The sequence below is a fragment of the Myotis nattereri genome, assembly GCF_964212035.1.
Source record: "Myotis nattereri genome assembly, chromosome: 2".
Taxonomy (NCBI): Eukaryota; Metazoa; Chordata; class Mammalia; order Chiroptera; family Vespertilionidae; genus Myotis; species Myotis nattereri.
Window position 1 is genome coordinate 212,361,196 of NC_138076.1, and position 20,597 is coordinate 212,381,792.

Sequence of the window (20,597 nt, forward strand, 5' to 3'; positions counted from 1 at the left end):
TCAGGTCCAGGAGGTAGTCACTGTGCCAGGTGCTCCCACAGACACCCTGCTCACATCCTCTCAGCCGTGGAGAATCAGGTTCGGTGAGTGCTGTGAGGAACTCTGACCCAAGGCCGGAGTTGGGAGTAGGAAAGCCAAGGCAAATGCCTGCCTCTGGTTATTAAGGCCACTTAGTAAAGCTTTTAAGAAATGACAGCTCAGAGGTAGGAATAACAAACATTTATTCAGAAATGTATAAGTAACAGAGTCTCTTCCATCCCTTAATGCCTCTTCCTCTTCTTTTGAACAAAAGAGACACAGATGGGGAACGTAGGGGAGCGGGAAGTTAAGAGGGACACGAGGATTGGCCCACCACCTTCTCTTCGATGCCATCCTGTAGACTAGGGGAGACAAACGGGCTTCACCCCACAATGTACCACATGGCTGTCCAGGACCGGGTCCAGGTGACCAGGTGGCTGCAACTACCTCAACAACACTCTGCTACCAGAGCGGCCTGGCCTGGGACTGGAAGGGGGAGGGCAACACCATGCAGGCAGGACGTTTACCACCTCTGCTCGGGGCAGAGTCTGAGCGTGGCGGCCTGTGCTCTGGGCCCCAGAACGAGGCCCCACGCCTTGGATGCTCCCTTGGGCCAGGAGTTTTGGGAAAGTGTCGGAGGAATGTCTTTCAGCTGCTGAGAACTACATTTGCACCCATTTAAAGGGGGAAAAGGGAACAAGAACTGCATTCTTTACGGAACCATAAAGGGAGCACCACCAAGCACATCCCTTGGACTTGCTGGGCCTGTGCAACCTCGGAGCTGGAGGATGGAGCTGGGTTCAAACCCCAGGCCTTCCTGCTTGACAGATTTAACTCTGAGGAAACGTGTTTAAAGGTCTGTCTTCACTGTGCTGGCCCCAAGCAGGTCACGAGAGGCTTAGTGTCTCAGCCCCTTTCCTTTCTTGGCCTGTGCCTTTCACAGCACTTGCTACTGATCCTGTGGGGCTCCCAGAATCCTGCTCCCCAACTCTCTCCAGCTCTGCCACCTGGACTCCCTTTACAGCCCCAGCCAGCTGGCGGGGCATGGATGGTGACTCTGGAGCCATGCTGACTGGGCATTCAGGGGCTGCCCTGAGTGCTAAAGTTTTGCCCCAACTCCCTGGAACCATTCTGAGAGAGGAACCTAGTGTTTGCCTGGACGGGCTGCTTTGCTCTCTCTACTCCCTTCTTACCACCACTCCCCCCCCCCCCCCCCATTGCCAAGGCAGGAAAAGATCCCTCTGCTCATGTTCCGATGGGCCACTTACCAAGGTGGTAGCTGCATATGTGCTCCCAAGAATCCTGACTATTGTCCTGTAGACATCTGAGGCCAGAAAAAAAAGAGGCAGGAGCAAGCCAGTATCTCCCCTTTGAATAATCCTCCAAACCCACAGTGTCACAAAACGAGGGGAGAGCTGGCATTAACCAGAACCAGGGTGTGATGAGCTCTGGGCTAGTGAAAACTTGAGGCACCAGCAAGCCCTCCCAGCAGTAATAACCGGAGACCAAGGGAACTGGGGTGGAGCACTGGGCCTAACCCATGGGAAAGGGACCTGTGACCTCAGGATTAACTCTGAGCTGCCCGAAACAGCACAGGCCCTACAGGCAAGAGCTGGGGTGCACACTTCCTGGCAGAGCAGCAGCCTCACCATGCCCTTGCCAACAGGGCCCTCCAGACCACACTGGTGTGGAGACAATTGTGGGGAGAGGACAAGAGCCTGTGGCCTGATGCCCACCCAGGCCCCTCCACTGACCAGGCCGGAGAGTGGCACAGCTCTGGAGCTGACCCGGCTCCCATTAGGATGGTGAAACTTCTCTTCTCCACTTTGTTCAAAAACTTCAAAAAATATAACGGGAGGAAGCCCCTCACCCCTGGAAAAAAACAGTATCCTCTAAACAGCCCCACTCTGTATCCCATGGAGCCACAAGAAAGCACACAGAGAATTCAGGACACCATTTCCAGGAAAGAACTTGGTTTGGAGCTGAGTTTAAGGGGAGAGACAATCTGAACAACACAAACCTACCTTGGAGAGAAGGTGGAGGGAGAAGAAACACTAGAGGAAATGTTAACGTACAGAGCACAGGGTAGAACACATCACAGGAAGGCGGGTCTGTCCAGTGAGGAGCTCTTACCCCCACCTGGGGCCTCCAGTCCAACGGCCCATTGGTCACAAGCTTTGCTTCGGGAAACAGAGCCACCCTCCTCTGCCCCCTTCTGGCTGCCTTGCTCCCCCGCTCAAAGTTTGATTTTGAATTCTGTGGGCTGTGTGGCCACAGAGACCCCCGAGGACTTGAAGAGCGCCTTCAGGATGGTGTCGGGGTCCACCTCAGCTGGAGGGTTGGACGAGGCAGCAGAGTTCGCCCTGCGAGGCAGCTCACTCTCCTTTCTCACCGAGGGGCTGTCACTCAGCCGTCTGTGAGCAGAGAAGAGTCAAGATCCTTGTCAGTTTCCCTTAGACGCAGAGGGGCCACCGTTTATTGATCATTACAAGCTAGGCCCCCAATGTAGTGCTCTCTGTAGCCTGCATCTCACTTCCTCTGCAGCAAACCTCCCCTCTTCTTGCTTGCGGATGAGGTGCAGCCTGCTGTCAGCTGGGGTGTTAAGTTTAGAGAACAATGCACATCCCTCAGGGATGGTCACACACATCAGCATGTTATATATTCTGAGAAGTCTTGAAGAAATAAATTTAACTCTGCTTAGCCCAATGGTTCTCAAACTTATTAGGACATAGGACCCACACTTTTCAGAATACAACTTAGTCCTGCAATACAGTTTAAGAAACTAGTCCAAATCACACAATTCAATATCCAGGGTTCACATTCTGGTCTTTTTGAATTTTGAAGTCTACTTCAGGCCTGCCCCGCACTACCCCACCCGCCTTGGCAAGGATAACATCCTCCCCAGGTCTCTGCCTCCTTGTCTATAAGAGGACAGCCTACACATTAGGCACTGCAGTCCCACACCCGGCACGTACACCCAGACGTGTGACACAGAACAAGGGCAGCAGCCAGCACCGTCTCCATCAGAGGCAATCACAGGAGGTGGAGTTCCCTGTCCCCTTGGACAATGCACCCAGTTTTGCAAAGAGGGACACATCTGGCCTGCTCTCCACTTTCTCCTCAAGTGTGTCTAGAGCAGGGGTGGGCAAACTTTTTGACTCGAGGGCCACAATGGGTTCTTAAACTGGACCGGAGGGCGGGAACAAAAGCATGGATGGAGTGTTTGTGTGAACTAATATAAATTCAAAGTAAACATCATTACATAAAAGGGTACGGTCTTTTTTTTTTTTTAGTTTTAATCTAGACCACGGCTGGTCTAGATTATAGGCTGGGAGCAGGTTGTAATGCTAGCCCGTGAGGCCAATCCCCTGTGGAAAAGACGAGACAAGCCCCTTTGCACAAAGTTGAGCACCCCGACTGCCGGCCTGCCAGAGAGCACAGGAGGTGGGGTGGAGCTGTGTGCAGGCCAGGTACCGTCAGGATAGAGGTGACCAGGCAGAGTCAGCGAGGGGAGAGCCCCACCCGCCCCAGCACGGCTGCCTTTGGGACTTACAGCAGGATGGGCTGGTCGGAGGTGATGACGTTCCCATTCATGTGAAGGTTGCACTTCATTGGTTGCCCTGAAAAACCAAGAGAAAAGGCTCTGCTACGAGACCACAGCTCTCCACACAAAAGGACAAGGCCGCCACCTGCATCACGGGGGTCAAACACCCACCGCTGGCAGCTCTAGCTTCACACTGGGGGTGGAGCTGCTGGATTCTGAAGCAAAACCCAGGGACTAAGAAAATCCCAGTGTGTGAGGCCCATGAAACCTCGGCAATGACAGCACCAAGAAGCAAACTGGCAACAGACCCTGCCTCACAGCGGAGAAGAGCGTGGAAGTCAGGGAGAGCCAGGGCTCGGTGTGGAGCCACCCAACCTGGCTTGTGGAGAATTAGTAAGGGAAAATGTTAGGCTAGGAAATTAAGTGCACAGAGGATTCTAAAGTATACGTACAAACTTCCACTTTGTCTATGAAAGATTAACTGTACCGAGTACTACACTCCCAGTGTACATAGAATGTGACAGGGAAAATAACAAAAAAGAGTATGATAAAGAAAAAAAATTACTTTTTTTTTTTTTTAAATATATTTTATTGATTTTTTACAGAGAGGAAGGGAGAGGGATAGAGAGTTAGAAACATCGATGTGAGAGATACACCGATCAGCCACCTCCTGCACATCTACTGGGGATATGCCCGCAACCCAGGTACATGCCCTTGACCGGAATTGAACCTGGGACCTTTCAGTCTGCAGGCCGATGCTCTATCCACTGAGCCAAACCGGTTTCGGCAAAAAAAAAATTTCTTAATGTAAATATTAAAAAAACAGCACAAAATGAGGAAATGAAGCCATACAGAAGTGACGTTTCTATCTCTCAGTGGAATGAAGTTAGTATTAATCTGAAATAGATTTGATATATTCTATCTATTGGAGATTAGATTCAAAGATACAAAAAGGTTGAAAGTAAAAAGAGATATATGTCACCCAAACAGCAACCCTAAGAAACCTGGAGTGGTGCCAAACCGGTTTGGCTCAGTGGATAGAGCGTTGGCCTGCGGACTGAAGGGTCCCGGGTTCGATTCCGGTCAAGGGCGTGTACCTTGGTTGCAGGCACATCCCCTGTGGGAGGTGTGCAGGAGGCAGCTGGTCGATGTTTCTCTCTCATCGATGTTTCTAACTCTCTATCCCTCTCCCTTCCTCTCTGTAAAAAATCAATAAAAAAAAAAGAAAAAAAAAAAGAAACCTGGAGTGGCTATATGAGTATCAGCTAAAATAGACGTTAAAACAAAATGTTACTAGAGATAAAGAGGGATGTTTTATAACTGATAAAAGGGTCACTCCACTAGAAAGAAAACAATTAGAACAATTATAAACATTTATGAAACTAACAAAAGGCTCAAACACATGGAGCAAAAGCTGACAGAAGTGAAAGGAGAAGTAAACAAACAACAGCTGAAGGTTTCGGTTCTGCCCGTTCAGTAATGGACAGAACCAGGCAGATGAACAGAGAAACAGACATCTCCCCAATAGCAGCTAAACACATATTGTCCCACGTACCCAGGAGAAAGTTTGGAAAATTCACAAATACATGGAAATTAACAAAACAACCCTATATAACCCATGGGTCCAAGAAGAAAAACATAGGTAACTTAGAAAATACTTTGAGATGAATGAAAAGACACAACATACCAATACTTCTGAAATGTGGCTAATGCAGTGCTGAGAGATAAATATAGCACTCTAAATGCATATGTTAAAAAAGGAGTGAAAAGACAAACTACATATTGGGAGGAAAGATTAACAAACCATTTATCTAAGAGACCTTTATCAAGATTATATATAAAGAGCCCTGGCTGGTTTGGCTCGTGGACAGAGCAGAGCGTCAGCCTGTGGACCGAAGGGTCCTGGGTTCAATTCCGGTCAAGGGCACGTGCCTTGGTTGCAGGCTCCAGGGCGAGTGCAGGAGGCAACCAATCAATGTTTCTGTCACATCGATGTTTCTGTCTTTCCCTCTCTCTTCCACTTTCTCTAAAAAATCAATGGAAAATACCCTTGGGTGAGGATAAAAAATATATATATATTGAGAAAACAGGTAAGTAATAAAAAAAAAAAGAATATATAAAGAACTCTTACAACTCAATGATAAAAGACAATTCAAAAAGTGAGCAAAGATTCTGAATAGACATTTCTCTAAGGAAGATACACAAATGGCCAAAAAGCACATGAAAAGATGCTCAACATCATTAGTTATTGGGGAAATGCAAACCAAACTCCCAGCGACTGTGTTTTCTTAGTTTCTGCCCCTCCGCTGCAAGCACAGGGCCTTGCTCCACAGTAGGGACGCAACACACACACCGGAAGAGCAAATGGTGGACAGGAGGACCGTGCAGACAGCGTTCCTCTCCCTAGGCTGCCCCGAGATGAATGGGGAATCTGCATTCAGTGAAATCAGTGGTTTACTCACTAGAAGCAGAGCTCACCGGGTGCCAACAGTCAGACGAGGCTCCAGGCCATGCAGGAGCCTGTGTCCTAGCACCGAGCAGACCCACAGCTGGCTGGGGAGGCTATGGCTCACAAGCACTGCCGAGACTCCCTAAGAGGACCACCCGTGGAACAGGTGTCCCCTGCTAGCTAGCTTAGGTGCTAGGCCAGGTGACACCCAGGGCTGTGGGACAGGAGCTGGCAGCTCAGCACCACCCAGAGACTCCCCTCCCTGCCTGCTCCTGGTACACAGAAGGCCCCAATGGGGACTGCACAGGATGCCCTCCCCCACTGCAGGGGAAGGATGCGCTGAAGGCCTGCTGCCCGGCAGTAGCAGTGAGGAGTGGGAGGGAAGTAGCTGCTTTCTCCGACTCACCATCCAGACACCGGTTGTTGTATTTCTTGTATGCGGTGATGGCATCATCCTTCTTCACAAAAACCACCTCTGCTACCCCCGGATGGACCAGCCGAGCCCGCTTCAGGGCTCCACACACACAGAAAAGCTCCTGCCAAGCAGAGGGGCTGGGGTTAGGGGAAGAGTTCAGGCCATCATCCTGCCTGCCATTCAACACATTGCAAGGGCTCTGGGTTGACTGGTGGCCGCACTACGGCTGAATATGCCCAAGATTTCAGGGAAGCTCCATTCTAGGGGGTGTTCTGGGGACATCCACAGGCCTCAGCATGGACCAGGAGAGGGGACAAGCTGTGCGCAGGCAATGAGAAATGGGCCTGAGCTTACATTCAACAAGTCACGCCCAAAGTCCTCCCGCCTCGGTGCCCACCTCCTTCCTCAATAAGGATAATAGTTATGGAATTTCTCTGAGAACTCTGGCATGAGGATGAATGTACAGGCTTATCCGATAACAACAGTGGCTAATATGTCGCACAGGCATCTGTTAGGAATAAACTCTGGAGCTCTATGTAGAGTGACCAATTCCACTGACACAGAAGTGGCTGGAGACGGGAAATTCTCGCAGGGCACAATACTCACAACAATGTCCTCCTCGGTGACCCTAGGGTGTAGGTTATTCACAGTCATCTTGGTCCCTTCCAAAGGGCTGAGGACAGGCTGCCACAGACAAGAGTGTTACCAGAAGGCAGAGAACAGCTGTGCTCAACAGCAGAACTCACTCTGGGCCAGTGACCTGGAGGCCCACCTCCTATTAGAGACCTCAGCGCCCATCACGCCCCCCAGCCCATGCTAAGGGAGAGAGCCTCTTGCTTCCAATAAGCAGAGCCGCTCAGGCGTCTGTGCCTCTGCCTGGGATGCCACTCCTACCTCAGCACCCACCCGACCAGCCTTCCCGGCTGTGCCCCGTGGACGCGGCGCTCCTCAGTGCCCAGCAGCTCGGAGCACAGCTGTTCCAGCACCAGACACAGGCTGTCCCCCCTCGCCGGCGAGCTCTCTGCGCCAGGGGCCCTGGGTCTTGGTTTGCTCATTTGTGAAATGGGGGTGGCAACGCGTACCTCAGAGGGGCGCTGTGAGGACGCAGCAGGGCACCTACAGCACACTGCCCACCCAGCACGGCCACTCTCCACTGGGTGGTCACTTCCACTTCCTCTCCTTCACCTTCACCTCACCTCAGCAGGCGGCAGCTCTTTGGGGGAATCCTCCTTGTTCACGAGTGTCCGGGACACGTTGGTCAAGGCTTTCGTTCGAACCGAGGAGGGGAGAGCAGGAGCTGTGTACGCATCATTCTGAACCACTTTGGTGAGAGGGGGGGCCTTGGACAGGGAAAGCTTGGAACTGCTCAGCCCGGCCTAAACAAAGAGGCAGACAGGAACCTGAGGGGCTAGCGACTTGGATGCCCAGTTAGGGACCGACAACCCCCACCCTGGAGCCCCCCACCATTTCCCCAATTCCATTAGTGGCCTGAAGCCAAAAGGCTGCCAATGACATCCACAGGGAGGGTGCAGAAGGGGAGAGAAACACACAGCCTGCACACGCGCTCACAGAAGCCACTTTCCAGGGTGAGCAGCCCTTGCTGAGAAGCTTACACGCAGCCCTGACCAGGATCCACAGGCTCACTCAAACCGTTTAGACCTCGATTACCTAAATGAGGCATGCGGCCCGCCGGCCGCGAGTTTGACATGCTTTAGACTTTATAAAAATCCAACAATTTGGGGCTGGTCGGAAGGTCAAAAGCTTGGGATTCCCACATATGCTTCTATCACAATGACTGACCAGCTCCAGGCTGGCTGGGCTTAAGAACCCCCTCTCAAGAAGGCCCAGACTCCCAGCTGTCTGGCCCCTGTTCTGGCTCTACAGGGGCACCAGAAACAGGCCTCGCCCTAGCAGCTCCCGGAATGTCAGGGAACATGCAGACGTCCTTGATGTTCCCGATGCTGCTTTCTTTCCTGTTCTGCCTGTATCTGACCAGTATCCTAGTTATCAAGCTTCTCTTGTGAGACTGCACTGGTGGGTAAGGTTCAGATTGTTTTGCTAACACAGTAACGAAGGGAATCAGATTTAAGAACGGAGGAAAGGGAAGCATGTAGAATGTCCTGCGGCAAATGAAAGAACATGGATTCCTCCTGTGGGTCATCACGTTTCTCATGAAGCGTCTCAAACCTGAATCAATGGGGAGCTGTAGCTCTGCACCTCACGACCTATGGGACCTTGAACAAGTCACCAGACACTCTGGTCTCAGTATTGATAAAATGAGGGGCTGGGCTAGTTCCAGTTCTGAAAATCTTAAGACCCAAATGAAGAAATATATCTGAGTCGAAAGGCCAATTCTCCACCACCTCTACCATCCAACTAATCACACACACACAGCGAGTGTCGGCAAAACATGAAACACCCTACCATGTGGTGGAGAAAGCTGCTGGAGGTTGCCAATTTCATCTGTTTACTAGGAATGGGAGCTGCAATGTCATCATCTTCATCCAGGTCATATAAATTCTGAAAATAAATCAATATAAACTAATGTGGCGTAAAGGCTGCCAACAGCATTTGGAGCGAGGACAGCAGGGCGAGGGCTGCTGGAGCGATGGAGGTGGAGGAGAAGCGGGCGTGTGGGTGCCTGAGGAGCTGAGTGAGGCTCCCCGCCCACAAGGGCAGAGGAAGAGCTGCAGCTTCCAGGTCCATCCTTTCTACCAGTGGACGAGGCCTAGGAAGAGCCCCCAAATGTCTGCGTATATCCTGTGGCTAGGAAAGCCCCACCCTGGCACTCTGGCCCAAACCCTAGAAAGAACATTACCCACAAAGATGTTCAGAGAATTTCTAACAGTGAAAAGTACAGTAAAATGGTTTAAATCAACTGGAACGTCAACTCAATGGATTATGCCAGGGGACCTCAAACTTTTTAAACAGGGGGCCAGTTCACTGTCCCTCAGACGGTTGGAGGGCCGGACTATAGTTTAAAAAAAAAACTATGAACAAATTCCTATGCACACTGCACATATCTTATTTTGAAGTAAAAAAAAACGGGAACAAATATAATATTTGTATTTGCATGTGGCCCGCAGGCCGTAGTTTGAGGACCCCTGGATTAAGCAGTTATCCAGTTAACTGACACGCGTCCAAAATGGAAACCATCCTGCTTGCATCTATAGATGCTTATGGCGAACCAAGGGTTCAAAATGTCGTTTACAATAAATGTGAAAACAGAAAAATGCTTGTTATAAAGTGAAAAAAGAATGATACAAAAATGGATTAAAAATATAACCACAACTACAACTATGCAATAATTAAATAATGATGACATTTAAAAAACAGGAAGGAACCAGGGCAGAATTTCTACAATGGTTGGCTTAGGAGAATAGGAGCGTAGAAACTTCTTCTTCCTAATCTTTCTCTGGTTTGAAAATTTTCTGTATTAAGCACATATTAATTAAAAAAAATTTTTTTTCAATTTGCTTCTGCCTCTTATGCCTCTCTCCTCAGTTTTAAAATTTCTTCTTAAAACTTATATAGTACAGTCAAATGTAATCTCTCCCAATTCTTCAAATTGTGAACCTGAAAGTAGCATGAGTTAATCCACCCAGCAGGTCCAATCAAAACACATTTGTACACACACGTCCAGAACACATGCACACGCACGCACACACACTCTACCTGTCTCCCCTGGTGATTGTTGACGACGTTAATCCTCATTCCAGCGGGATGGGCATGAGGCGGTGTCATTGTCTTCTGCTGTGGAACCTAGAAACACCGCTGGTCACAATCCATCACACAGGGCCCAAATATTCTCTACGGTCACTGAACTTGAACTATGAGGGGCACTCAGTTTGGTCTTTGGAAAAGGCCCTACAGAGTGCCTCAGTCCAAAACAGGAGAGTGACAGGAAGTCTCGCCGTCCCAGAGATCCCCTGGCAAGGCACGCGTGGGGCTCAATGAACCGGCTCAATGCCTGCTCCCGCTGCCTCTGTTCCTGTTACCACAGTGTGTGGAGATGAAATGATCTCCCCGTTCCCTGTGGGGTGCTGGCTGTGCAGGTGGCCAGGGCACTGTATGAGGAGCTGTGTAACTCTGGGCATAGTTCACATCTCCGGGACCGAGGTTCTTAGATAAAGCTGAGGTAATAACCCCGGGGCTGCAGCGAACAATATAGTAAGTAGGGAGGTCATATATGGTAGGTGCCTGCCAGGTAGCACATGCTCCATAAATGTTTTGTCCCTTCCCCTCTCTTCCCTCCACCGCTAGCTCACCTGGGAAAGTCACCTCATTTCACTGGACCTCCCCTGCTTTTATATAAAACTGGGCAATACCTTGCCTTCCTCATATGGTTACTACACAAACCCAGGAATGTTATGTTCCCCAAACATTCCTGAGCCCTGCTCTCTGCCAGAATCTATAGTTGTTGCTGGCTTCCTGGGATTTATGACAAGAGCCATACCTACCTGGATGGTTTTAGTGAGCTTCAGCGCTGGAGTCACCGTCCCGATGGGGGGGCTCATGAAGGAAGCAGGGGAACTCCGCTTCAAGCTGAGCTTCTCCCGGGCATCAGCAACCTGGTGGGGCCTCTGGGGAGCCATGCTCTGCTGCTTGCGGGAGTTCAACATCTCTCTGGCATCCTGCACTTTCCCTTTGATCCGGAAACGAGCATCTTTCTGCAGAAGCTTTTCTCGGGCATCCTTGACTCCCAGCTTGAGCCGGGCATCCGAGAGGCCGATCTTCTGCCGGGCATCAAACTTCTGCTGGAAGGTGGCTGTGCGTGCTGGCTGGCTGAGGAAGCTCTGCTGGATCCCAAAATAAGATCGGATACCTCCAACTCCTGGTCTGACACTAAGCCTGCAAATAAAAATTGTCATATTAAGCCCAGCCGGCGTGGCTCAGTAGTTGAGCATCAACCTATGAACCAGGAGGTTTCGGCTCCATCCCCGGTCAGGGCACATGCCCGGGTTGCAGGCTTGATCCTTGGGGGGGGGGGGGGGGGGGGGGGGGGCAGCTGATCAGTGATTCTCTCTCATCGTTAATGTTTCTATCTCTCTCTCCCTCTACCTTCCTCTGTGAAATCAATAAAATAGAATTTTTTTAAAATAAAAATCTTCATGCTTATGTGAATTCCTCATGTGCATGTATTAAAATTTTATTTTTTCTGTTAATCTGTCTCTGTTACTCTGATTAGCCCAGTTAGAACGTCAAAGGTGGAGGAAAGTATCATGCATATACTAGAGGCCTGATGCACGAAATTCATGCAAGGGGCTCAGCCCTCGCAGCCGTGGCAGCTGCCTCGGCCCTCGCAGCCTCAGCTTCGTCTGGAAGGTCGTTCAGCTCTCTGGTCTAATTAGCATATTACGCTTTATTATTATAGAAGATAGAGTTTTAGCCTCCACTGGTTTTATTTAATGATTTCAACTCCCTACATCTGTTGATGATGCCCATCACAGAAAAGTAACAGACTATCAGTTCACACCAGGAGCTACTACTGAAGGTCTACTCATAAAATAAGGAAAAAATATTTTGATAAATATGTAAGGTCCAGACAGATAAAACCGAAGTTATCAGAAAGCATTCCAGATGAATCCTTCACTCATCAGGCACTGAACCCTTCCGAAGCCAGAGGCCCTGGGCCCAGCAATCAAGTCGCCAAAAGGGCACAGCAAGGAGCAGGTCTCCTGCGGCTCTGACTTGGGGGTGGAGGCATACAGACACCCACATAACCACCAGACTCCTGTTCTAGGAAAGTCCAAAGTCTGCGGGGACACCACAAGCAAGTGGATGCCTGCAGGTGGTGGGCAGGCTTAGAGGCCAGGGTGTCTGGAAAGAGAAGTGAGTCAAGGGCATTCTAGGCAGACTATGGAAATGTCCACTATGGCCCAGCTAGGGGCTTCTTGCTCTTGCAATGCTGGCAGCAGGAGACAGTAAGCTCCCCACCTCCCATTCCTTCACTTCCCCTTATCACTTCCACAGCTGGACAAAGCTTCCATGAAGGCACCTACCGTGCTGCATCACAGTGATTTGTTCACAAGCCTGCATCTCCTGGGAGGGACTAAGAGCTTCGCAGGGGCACACTCTGCAGTTCCTGACCGGTGTCATCCTGGCACCAGGGGAATGACAAAGGCTCCAACAGTTTTTAGATCCTGATCCAGGGAAGTGTCAAGGCCCCTACGTGGCTCCTATCAATCATTAACCTTCCAGGCTCACAATGGCTGTTAGTTGCCATCACCTCATCTCCTCTGTAAGAACTAAATCACAGCGCTAGTAGCATGGTTGGGACTGGACACCAGGTCCACCTGACTCCAGAGCCCACAATCTTTCCATTATAACAGGCCCAAGCTTCCCTACTTCCTACTCAAGTCCCAGGGGAGGTGAGAGAGAAGTGATGGCTGTCCCTGAAAGCGCTTCTCCTAGAGAAGACTGCCTCCACCGACCAGTCCCACACCCTGTTGTGACCCTGGCTACTAATTGCTCCTCCCAGCTCCTACCCATGTAGCCAGGGCACAGAGAGTAACCCAGGGCTTGACCCTAAAAGTGGGACCCACAACGATCTTGCCTGCCAGGTAGGGGCATTACAAATGGAACCAGGCTGCAAAAACACTGACAGTGGGAGATGTCACTGATGAGCACATCCACCAGTGGGGGTCAGACACACCCTAATCCCAACTCGAGCCTGTCCTGAAGACTTCCTATCTTCATCTGCCTTCTCCACATCCCACCCCCTCCCATCACCAGGGCACCTTCATTAGCAAAGGTTCCTGATATTTATAACTAAGGGAGGGAAGATGCTCTTATCATGTGATGCTCCGTGATTTTACAATACCATGAAATTGGGCAAATCTAGCCGCCATGCCATCAATCACACTTTCAATAAAGAAAACAATGCCCATAAACAGGGGGCAAAAAGATAACCAACTGAAAGTGATTATTTTGAATACCTAAGGAACAATGAGCTTCTTTATTTTTTTCAGAGTAGCTTCTATTCACTATCACTAAAATCTGAAAACACACCAAATGCCAATCACCAGGTGAATGGATGTACACTGTAATATATTCATACAATGAAATATTACTCAGTGGTAAAAAGGAATGAACTATTGATACACCAAGTAACACAGATGAAGCTCAAAAACAATGTGCCGAGTAAAAGAAGCCAGACATTAAGAGTTCATACTGAAAGACTCCGTCTCTATGAAGTTCTAGAAAAAAGGCAAACATCTAAAACTCAAAGGCTAACAGGGGCCAAATAAATGAGGCATGCGGCCCGAGGGCTGCGAGTTTGACATGCTTGATCTACAGTAATAGTAATCAGATCAGTGGCTACAGAGAGAACAAGATTCTTGAAAACAAATTTCATATACCTGAACAGAGAATGGAGAAGGGGCAGATTAGTAAACTGGCTTAGTAGGGGTTATGGAGAGTAGCCTCTATAACCTTAATTTATTCATATTTCTCAACAATTTTCCTCTGATGATCAGTAATGGCTCTTAAGTGCTCTACTGAGAATTCACAGGAGTCTATGGTTGATAAGCAATGTCTGCCATGGCCACATAGGGGCAACTGCTATCAGGGTGTACGAAAGATTTTATAAAGAAGATGATCTCAACTAACAGTCCTGAGCACTTACTAAAGGTCCAAAGACTTTGACACACCTCCTTTAACCCTCACAACTCTGAGAATTCGGCTATTATCCACATTTTATGGGGGAGAAAACTGAGAATCCCAAATCACAGAGCTATAATGGTGAAGGCTGGATTTGAACTTCACTGTATCTAGGTGAAGTCCTAATAAATTAAGCATGGGTCAAAAATAAAGGCCAGACTTTGAAGAGCTAAGGAAGGGTGAGTAGTACAGTCACCGGCTGAGGAAAATCTCAGGACTTCAGTCATGTCGAGGGAGAAAGCACTCTCGCTAGCGACTGGAGGGTGAGCGTGCACCGAGGATGTCCACATGCTGGAGACCCACACACCATGCTGCCTGTCAGGCCAGAAAGACCACCAGAAACACCAGCCTGGTGCTAGTGTTTTACCCACTGAACAGCGCAGAAGGTACATTTGGGGGAGGGAGGTGATGTAGTTGTGGTGAGTAAGCCACTTTCCTGCAATTCCATGCCTTCAGTTCCCCGGCTACACCAGTTCTTTCCAACTCCTGTCATGAACGGCTTTAGGGGGTTCAGTGTTCAGGCTTTTTATAATCACTGCTCCTCTTCCTGCATGAAAAGACAGCTATTCATCCCAGCAGGTAGCAGTAGTGGTTATAAAGCAGGCATAAGTCATCAGGAATTTTCCAAATGAACATCCCTGCTAGAAGCAGGTCTCTAAAACAGAATCAGTTATGTTACCTCCTGCCCCAAGAACTGTTGAGGTTCCCTAACAAAGCCCAACCTCCCTCAGTGGAGCCCCTGGTCTGCCCCAACTTCGGCCTGCAGCCTCACCTCCAAATGCAGGCTATCAGAGGTTCTGGAAACACATACTGCACTTCGGGCCTCAGTAAATGTTTGCAGAGGGGAGAGGGACATTTTGAGCAAGTCTCTTAACAGCCCCACCCTGTCACACCCACAACAGTGCACCTCCGCACTGCGTCAGCCACTCGCCAGGCATCCCCCTGGTCTTGGGAAGAGTACTGTGGATTAAGAGGGCAAATGCCCCACTGGAGTCTGAGCTCTTTTTCCCAGACCCTGACCGGAGCCAGGATACGTGTGATGCCCAAAGAGGGTTTGTATGGGGCTAGGAAGGCCTCACTCTCTTGGCTCTATCTGTGGAGGGCAGAGTGGCAGCTGGCTCTGGACATAAGTCCAGCCCCAAGGATTCAGGCCAATGATGGGGCATGGATTATTATAAAGTGGATTTTAACCCATGGGGATCTCTGGGTTAGAGAACATGTGTGTTGAGGTCATCTTTATAGGGAGAAAACACAGTTTCATTCCATTACCCTGGGTCAATTCTGAATTAGCTACTTGATTATTTTTTAAAAATATGGAACACTTCACAAATTTGCGTGTCATCCTTGTGCAGGGGCCATGCTAATCTTCTCTGTATCATTCCAATTTTAGTATGTGAGTTGCCGAAGCGAGCACTGAATTTAGGTAGAGACATAAAGAAAAATAACACACTACCCTCTTACCTTCCAATAGAGTCTTGTGCAGAGGTTTCATTTTAAATACTAATTCTTTCCCTATAAGTTATGTAGTAACTAATTTTCCTGTTTTAGGCATACATTTCCCTCTCCTATTTCAACAGACAAACAAGCACTGAGGACCCAGACCAGGGCCCTGGCCTCAACTGAAAAGCTCTCCAACTCCCACCCTCCCTGGTTCCAAGGACCCTCAGTCAGGGCATGTGGCCCAGGGCTGCTCAGCTCCCACACACTCAGGGCCCAACTTTCCCACTAAGGTGCCTGCCAGCTTCATCTAACACATGGACGCAGTGGACAGACAGCTATCCCGAGGGTTAAACTAATCAAACCAGATGTTGTCTTGACTCACTCAATCGCGATGCTCTCACATCTAAAGGAAGAAATGACCAGCTGGTGCCAGTGCTGTCCTGAGGAGACTCATCCATGGGTCTTGAGCAACTGAAGTCACTAGAGATGTGCTATGTGTGGGGGAAAACAGTGCCTCACCATGGCCTGGATGAAGGAGCGCTCAAAACTACCCCCTCCCTTTCTATAATTTCAAATTAATCAAGAAAACCTCCGAAAATTAATTGGAGTCCAGGTAATAATGATAGTGAATTGGGGTCCAGGTAATAATAATAGTGGCCCCTTTCTTGACTTACAAGGTGCAATGAACATGAAACAGAAAGGCTGTTCTTGCCGAAACCGGTTTGGCTCAGTGGATAGAGCATCGGCTTGCGGACTGAAAGGTCCCGGGTTTGATTCTGGTCAAGGGCATGTACCTGGGTTGTGGGCACTTCCCCAGTGGGGGATGTGCGGGAGGCAGCTGATCGATGTTTCTCTCTCATCGATGTTTCTAACTATCTCTCTCTCTTCCTCTCTGTAAAAAATCAATAAAATATATTTTAAAAAAAAAGAAGAAAGGCTGTTCTTAAGTACTAGTACATTCCATGCCCTGTGGGGAAAGAGGCTATTTACACCTCCACAGGCTATGGCTATGTCCATGTCCATCAAGAGGAAAGACATTTTCTGAGATAACCATAGGTTCTTCCTAACGTATTAAGATAAAAGTTCCTGGGACATCCATGCAATGTTAAACCAAAGTTCCCAGGAAGGAATCTCCTAGTAAACATGTAGAATAGACTATATTAACTGTTCAGAACTTTTACATTTCTTGACACGACTCCCAGATCTAGCTTTTCTCTTTGTTGGCTGGGCAAGTAAAATAAAAATGGACACCTAGCTGGTTTGGCTCAGTTGATAGAGCATCGGCCTGCGGTCTAAAGGGTCCCAGGTTCAATTCTGACCAAGGACACATGCCCAAGTTGTGGGCTCAATCCCCAGTGGGGGATGTGCAGGAAGCAGCTGATCTATGATTCTCTCTCATCATTGATGTTTCTCTCTCTCTCTCTCTCTCTCTCCCTTCTTTTCTGAAATCAATAAAAATATATTAAATAAGAATCGAGACCAGTCCGTCCGTGCTGTCAGCCGCCCAGGACTGCAGCTGCTTGGGTTGATCTTCATCTTTCACAACAACAGGCCGCAGCAAAGGATGAACAGAGCTCTGGGGAAGGTGCTGTGTTTGAAGAACGTATCTTTTTTAAGAAAGCCTTTCCCCTCTTAAGATTTGAAACTTCAGGACCCCATTTGTTCTGCAGGGGGCATTCTGCTGCGTGTCAGCCGGTTCCACAAGCCCAAGCCCACCCATGGCACTGAAGATACAAGCACCCAATTCAAGCACAAGAGCCCAAGAAGACGGCGGGACAGTGAAACTGAGAGCCATTAATTTGGGGCAGATTGTGAACATGTGGTTTTGAACATTCACATGACTGCCTATGACATGGCGCTGGCAGAGTTCTGCCCAATATGCTCACAACCTCTGCAACATCTCTCCATTAAAGGGGAGGAGAGGTCTGAAGGCTGTGCATGAACTATTCTTGGTGTGGGAGGGTGCTCTGCTTTGTTGTTGATAAATGAGATTTTGAGATATAATCTACATGTGGTAAAATTCACCCTTTTTAGATATATACTTTGCCACAATCAAAATATAAAACTTTTATTAACCCCAACAGTTCTCTGGTGCCCAGGTGTAGTCAATCTCCTCCCCTCTCCCCTTGTCCGTGCTGAGGTTCTCCAGAACATCCTGGAGGAGACTCAGACAATCCGTAGCTGTCTGGCCTCTCTCACTCCGCACGATGTGTTTAAGATTTACCCATGTTTTTGTAAGTGTCTTATTACTGAGCATTGCATTAAATGGTGGGTTTTAATTCAATAAATAAAAACGGAGTTTCCAGCAGATTTAACTCAAACACAGCAGGCAGTCCTTTCTTCCACACCTGTCTCTCTGCCTGCATTTCCCCCACGCAACCCTCTCCTACTGGGAACTGCTCACGTCCACGGGGCGCTCAGCCCTCATCGGACACGTCTGAAGAACTTCAGATATTAATCCACCGGTGCTGGCAATAGCCAATGAAGCCAGGACTGCCCACACTTTATCGATAAGGAAATGGTAAGTAACCTGCACAGACCCACAGCCAGTGGGAGAGGCAGGGGGCTGACCTCCGCTGTCTGACTCTGGGCCCCACTGCAGCCCAGCATGCCGCCAGGGGAGGGGCCTGGCTTCCAGCCTTTAGGGCCCTCGGTCACTGCCCCACTTGCTAGCACGTGCTACCCGGTGCCAACTGGAAAGCATGCGCTCTCATATCCTTACATGCACACCCTCAGGATCCACCAGAACCTCCGTCACCACTGAGGACGCGGCCCAGCTCGGTCATCGGGCCAGGGAGGCGCCGGACCCCGCCCCGGGGCTGCCCACGGGTTCACCACCGGCTTCCCCGCCGCCCCGCCCGCCGCCCCACGCGAGGCTCCGCACAGCCACAGGCGAACAGCACAGACCCGCACACAGCGCCCCTGCCGCCAGCACCGAGGGGCTCGCTCAGCAACCACCCGGCAACCCTGCGAAACCGGGACGCGCCTACACGCGGCAGAGGACCCAGCGCCAACGCCTCGCCCGTTCCTCGAGGACGAGACCCAGGGGAGGCGCCGAGGGAATTAATACCGAGGGCGGGTCGTGGGCCAGAAGCCGGTGAGGCGCCGGCCGCCGAGCCGGGGCGGGGGCGGGGGGGGGCTCACTTTATTTATTTCTATTTTTTGGTGGGACTCATTTTAGACAGCAGGGGAAAGAGGCTATTTTCTAGCTTCAGGCACCGGGAGGCATTAAAACCACGGTGCGGAACACCTTCGCGGCCTGGCTGTTTACAAACAGTCCGGCCACGGCAACGTGGGCAGGAAACCCCGGGCGGGTCCCCGCTCCCGACACAGGGCGGCCCGCGGGCCCCAAGTCCGGGGCGCGGACGGCACGCCGCCCCTGCAGCTCCCCGCCCAGCCCCAGCCCCTCTGCGGACCGGAGCTGCGGCCGCCGGAAACGGCCAAGCCCCCCCCCCTCCCCCCGGGTCTCCTCCCCCGCCGAGGCCCCTCCGGCAGCAACTTCAAGCGCAGCCCCGCTCGCCGCGGCCTCGGACCCGGCGCTCTGCCCCTGCCAGCCTCGAGTCCGCATCTGTAAAATGGGGACAACCCGCCGGCCGGGCCGGGAAAATGCCAACGAGACAGTGTCCTCGGGCGCTCGGGGTCCCCGACACGCCGCACACGCGGGGACGGGGGCGAACAGCGGCGGCGCGGGGAGGGCGGTCGGCGCCGGAGGCGGAGGCCGGTCCCCGCAGAGTCCGGGCAAGTCACGGCCCCGTCGCGGTCCACTCGTCTAACCCGAAGGCCGAGGGGAGGGCGCGGGGAGCGGGGCCCGAGCGCCCGTCTTCTCGGGAGGGGGCTGCGCCGGGGAAGCGCTCGGGACCCGGAGGTCAGCTCCGCCCCCTGAGGGCGCCCCTCGGCCGCTCCCACAGGCCGCGTACCCCGGCCCCGCGCCGCCAGCGGCCACGCCAGCCTCCCCTGGCCCGCGAAGCGACGGTGCCTGCAGCCAGTGGGCGGCCGGACGGCCCGGCCTGTGGCGGCGGCGGCGGCGGCCGGGCCAATGAGCGGCGCGGCTCCGGCAGGGGGCGGGCGCAGGAGGCCCTCCGTCGCCCCGGGCCGCTCCCCCCTCAACCCGGGCCGCTCCCCCTCCACCCCGAGCCGCGCTAAGCCACGGGCCCTAAACCCCGAAGGGAGGAAAGGCCGCTTACCGCCCCTTTGCCGCAGCTCCCCGCTTCCGGATAAGCTCGTCCAGGGAGATGTCCGCCATCTTGCACCACGGAGCAGCTCGGATTCCCTCACTCCTCGAGACCGCCCCTTCAGCCGCTACTGAGGAGCTGTTTCCGGCGTTTCCTTGACGAATTCTCGCGACAGTTCAAAGTAGGCAAGAACCGGAAGGGCCGGAGCGCTCCCCGTGAGCCTTAGCGGCGCTAGCCGCTTATCTGCATACGAAGTGTGAGGTCACTATCATCTCTATTCTCTCCCCGCGCCGGACAAATAAAACGAAAAACGACATAAAATATTAACTAGTATTTAGATCAACTTTAAAGGGACGGGGATCTCAGTTCAACGGTCAACTTTTACACTCACCGTAGCACTAATGAGATTCAGAATCACCATTGTAGCGAGGAACGGACGAGCCTCTTTATGCCTTAAACTTATGAGTAAGGAAAATAACGATTCGGGGTGACGCCCGAATCCTCACTGCTAATGTGAGACGAATTTTTGAGCGGGTAAAGGTTGCCCCTGAGGCGACCCGCCTACTTTGCGGGATGCCTGGGTGCTGCGATCTGCCCGACCCCCTCACGCTTAAAGGACAGGCTGGTGCGAAGGCAGCAGAGGGGGAACTGGCTCTGTCTACTGGGCAACCTGAGAACGGCGGCACACAGTAGGCGCTCCCTTTGTGGCGTATTAAGAGGCAGTGGTTTCCGGGGTGACGAGTGGAGGGCCGCCTGGCTCGGTCCCAGAGCCCCACTTGGCCCTGCAGATGCAAATAGCTTAGTGCCTTATGAGCTGTTAATTATTTTCTTAGTCCAACACTGCGCGTGGAGTTACGTACCCCTTTTTTTTTTAATTGTGACATTGGCCCTAGCGGC

At 51.2% G+C, this 20,597-nt stretch overlaps 1 protein-coding gene across 2 annotated transcripts; it reads right to left on the bottom strand.

Annotated features, from left to right (window-relative positions):
• Window positions 1-204: 204 nt before the first annotated feature.
• Window positions 205-19,865, bottom strand: POLDIP3 (DNA polymerase delta interacting protein 3). Of its 2 annotated transcripts, XM_081082385.1 has the most exons (11): window positions 19,713-19,865; window positions 10,887-11,277; window positions 10,102-10,188; window positions 8,851-8,946; window positions 7,623-7,802; window positions 7,033-7,110; window positions 6,418-6,547; window positions 3,572-3,638; window positions 2,043-2,432; window positions 1,287-1,342; window positions 205-380 (listed from the first exon to the last, which is right to left on the bottom strand). In XM_081082385.1, the coding sequence occupies exons 1-9, from the start codon at window positions 19,769-19,771 to the stop codon at window positions 2,255-2,257; spliced, it is 1,266 nt and encodes a 421-aa protein (XP_080938511.1). In that variant the 5' UTR covers window positions 19,772-19,865; the 3' UTR covers window positions 205-380; window positions 1,287-1,342; window positions 2,043-2,254. The 2 variants fall into 2 exon arrangements, with proteins under 2 accessions (XP_080938511.1, XP_080938510.1); XM_081082384.1 differs by having other exon boundaries at window positions 1,287-2,432.
• Window positions 19,866-20,597: the final 732 nt, after the last annotated feature.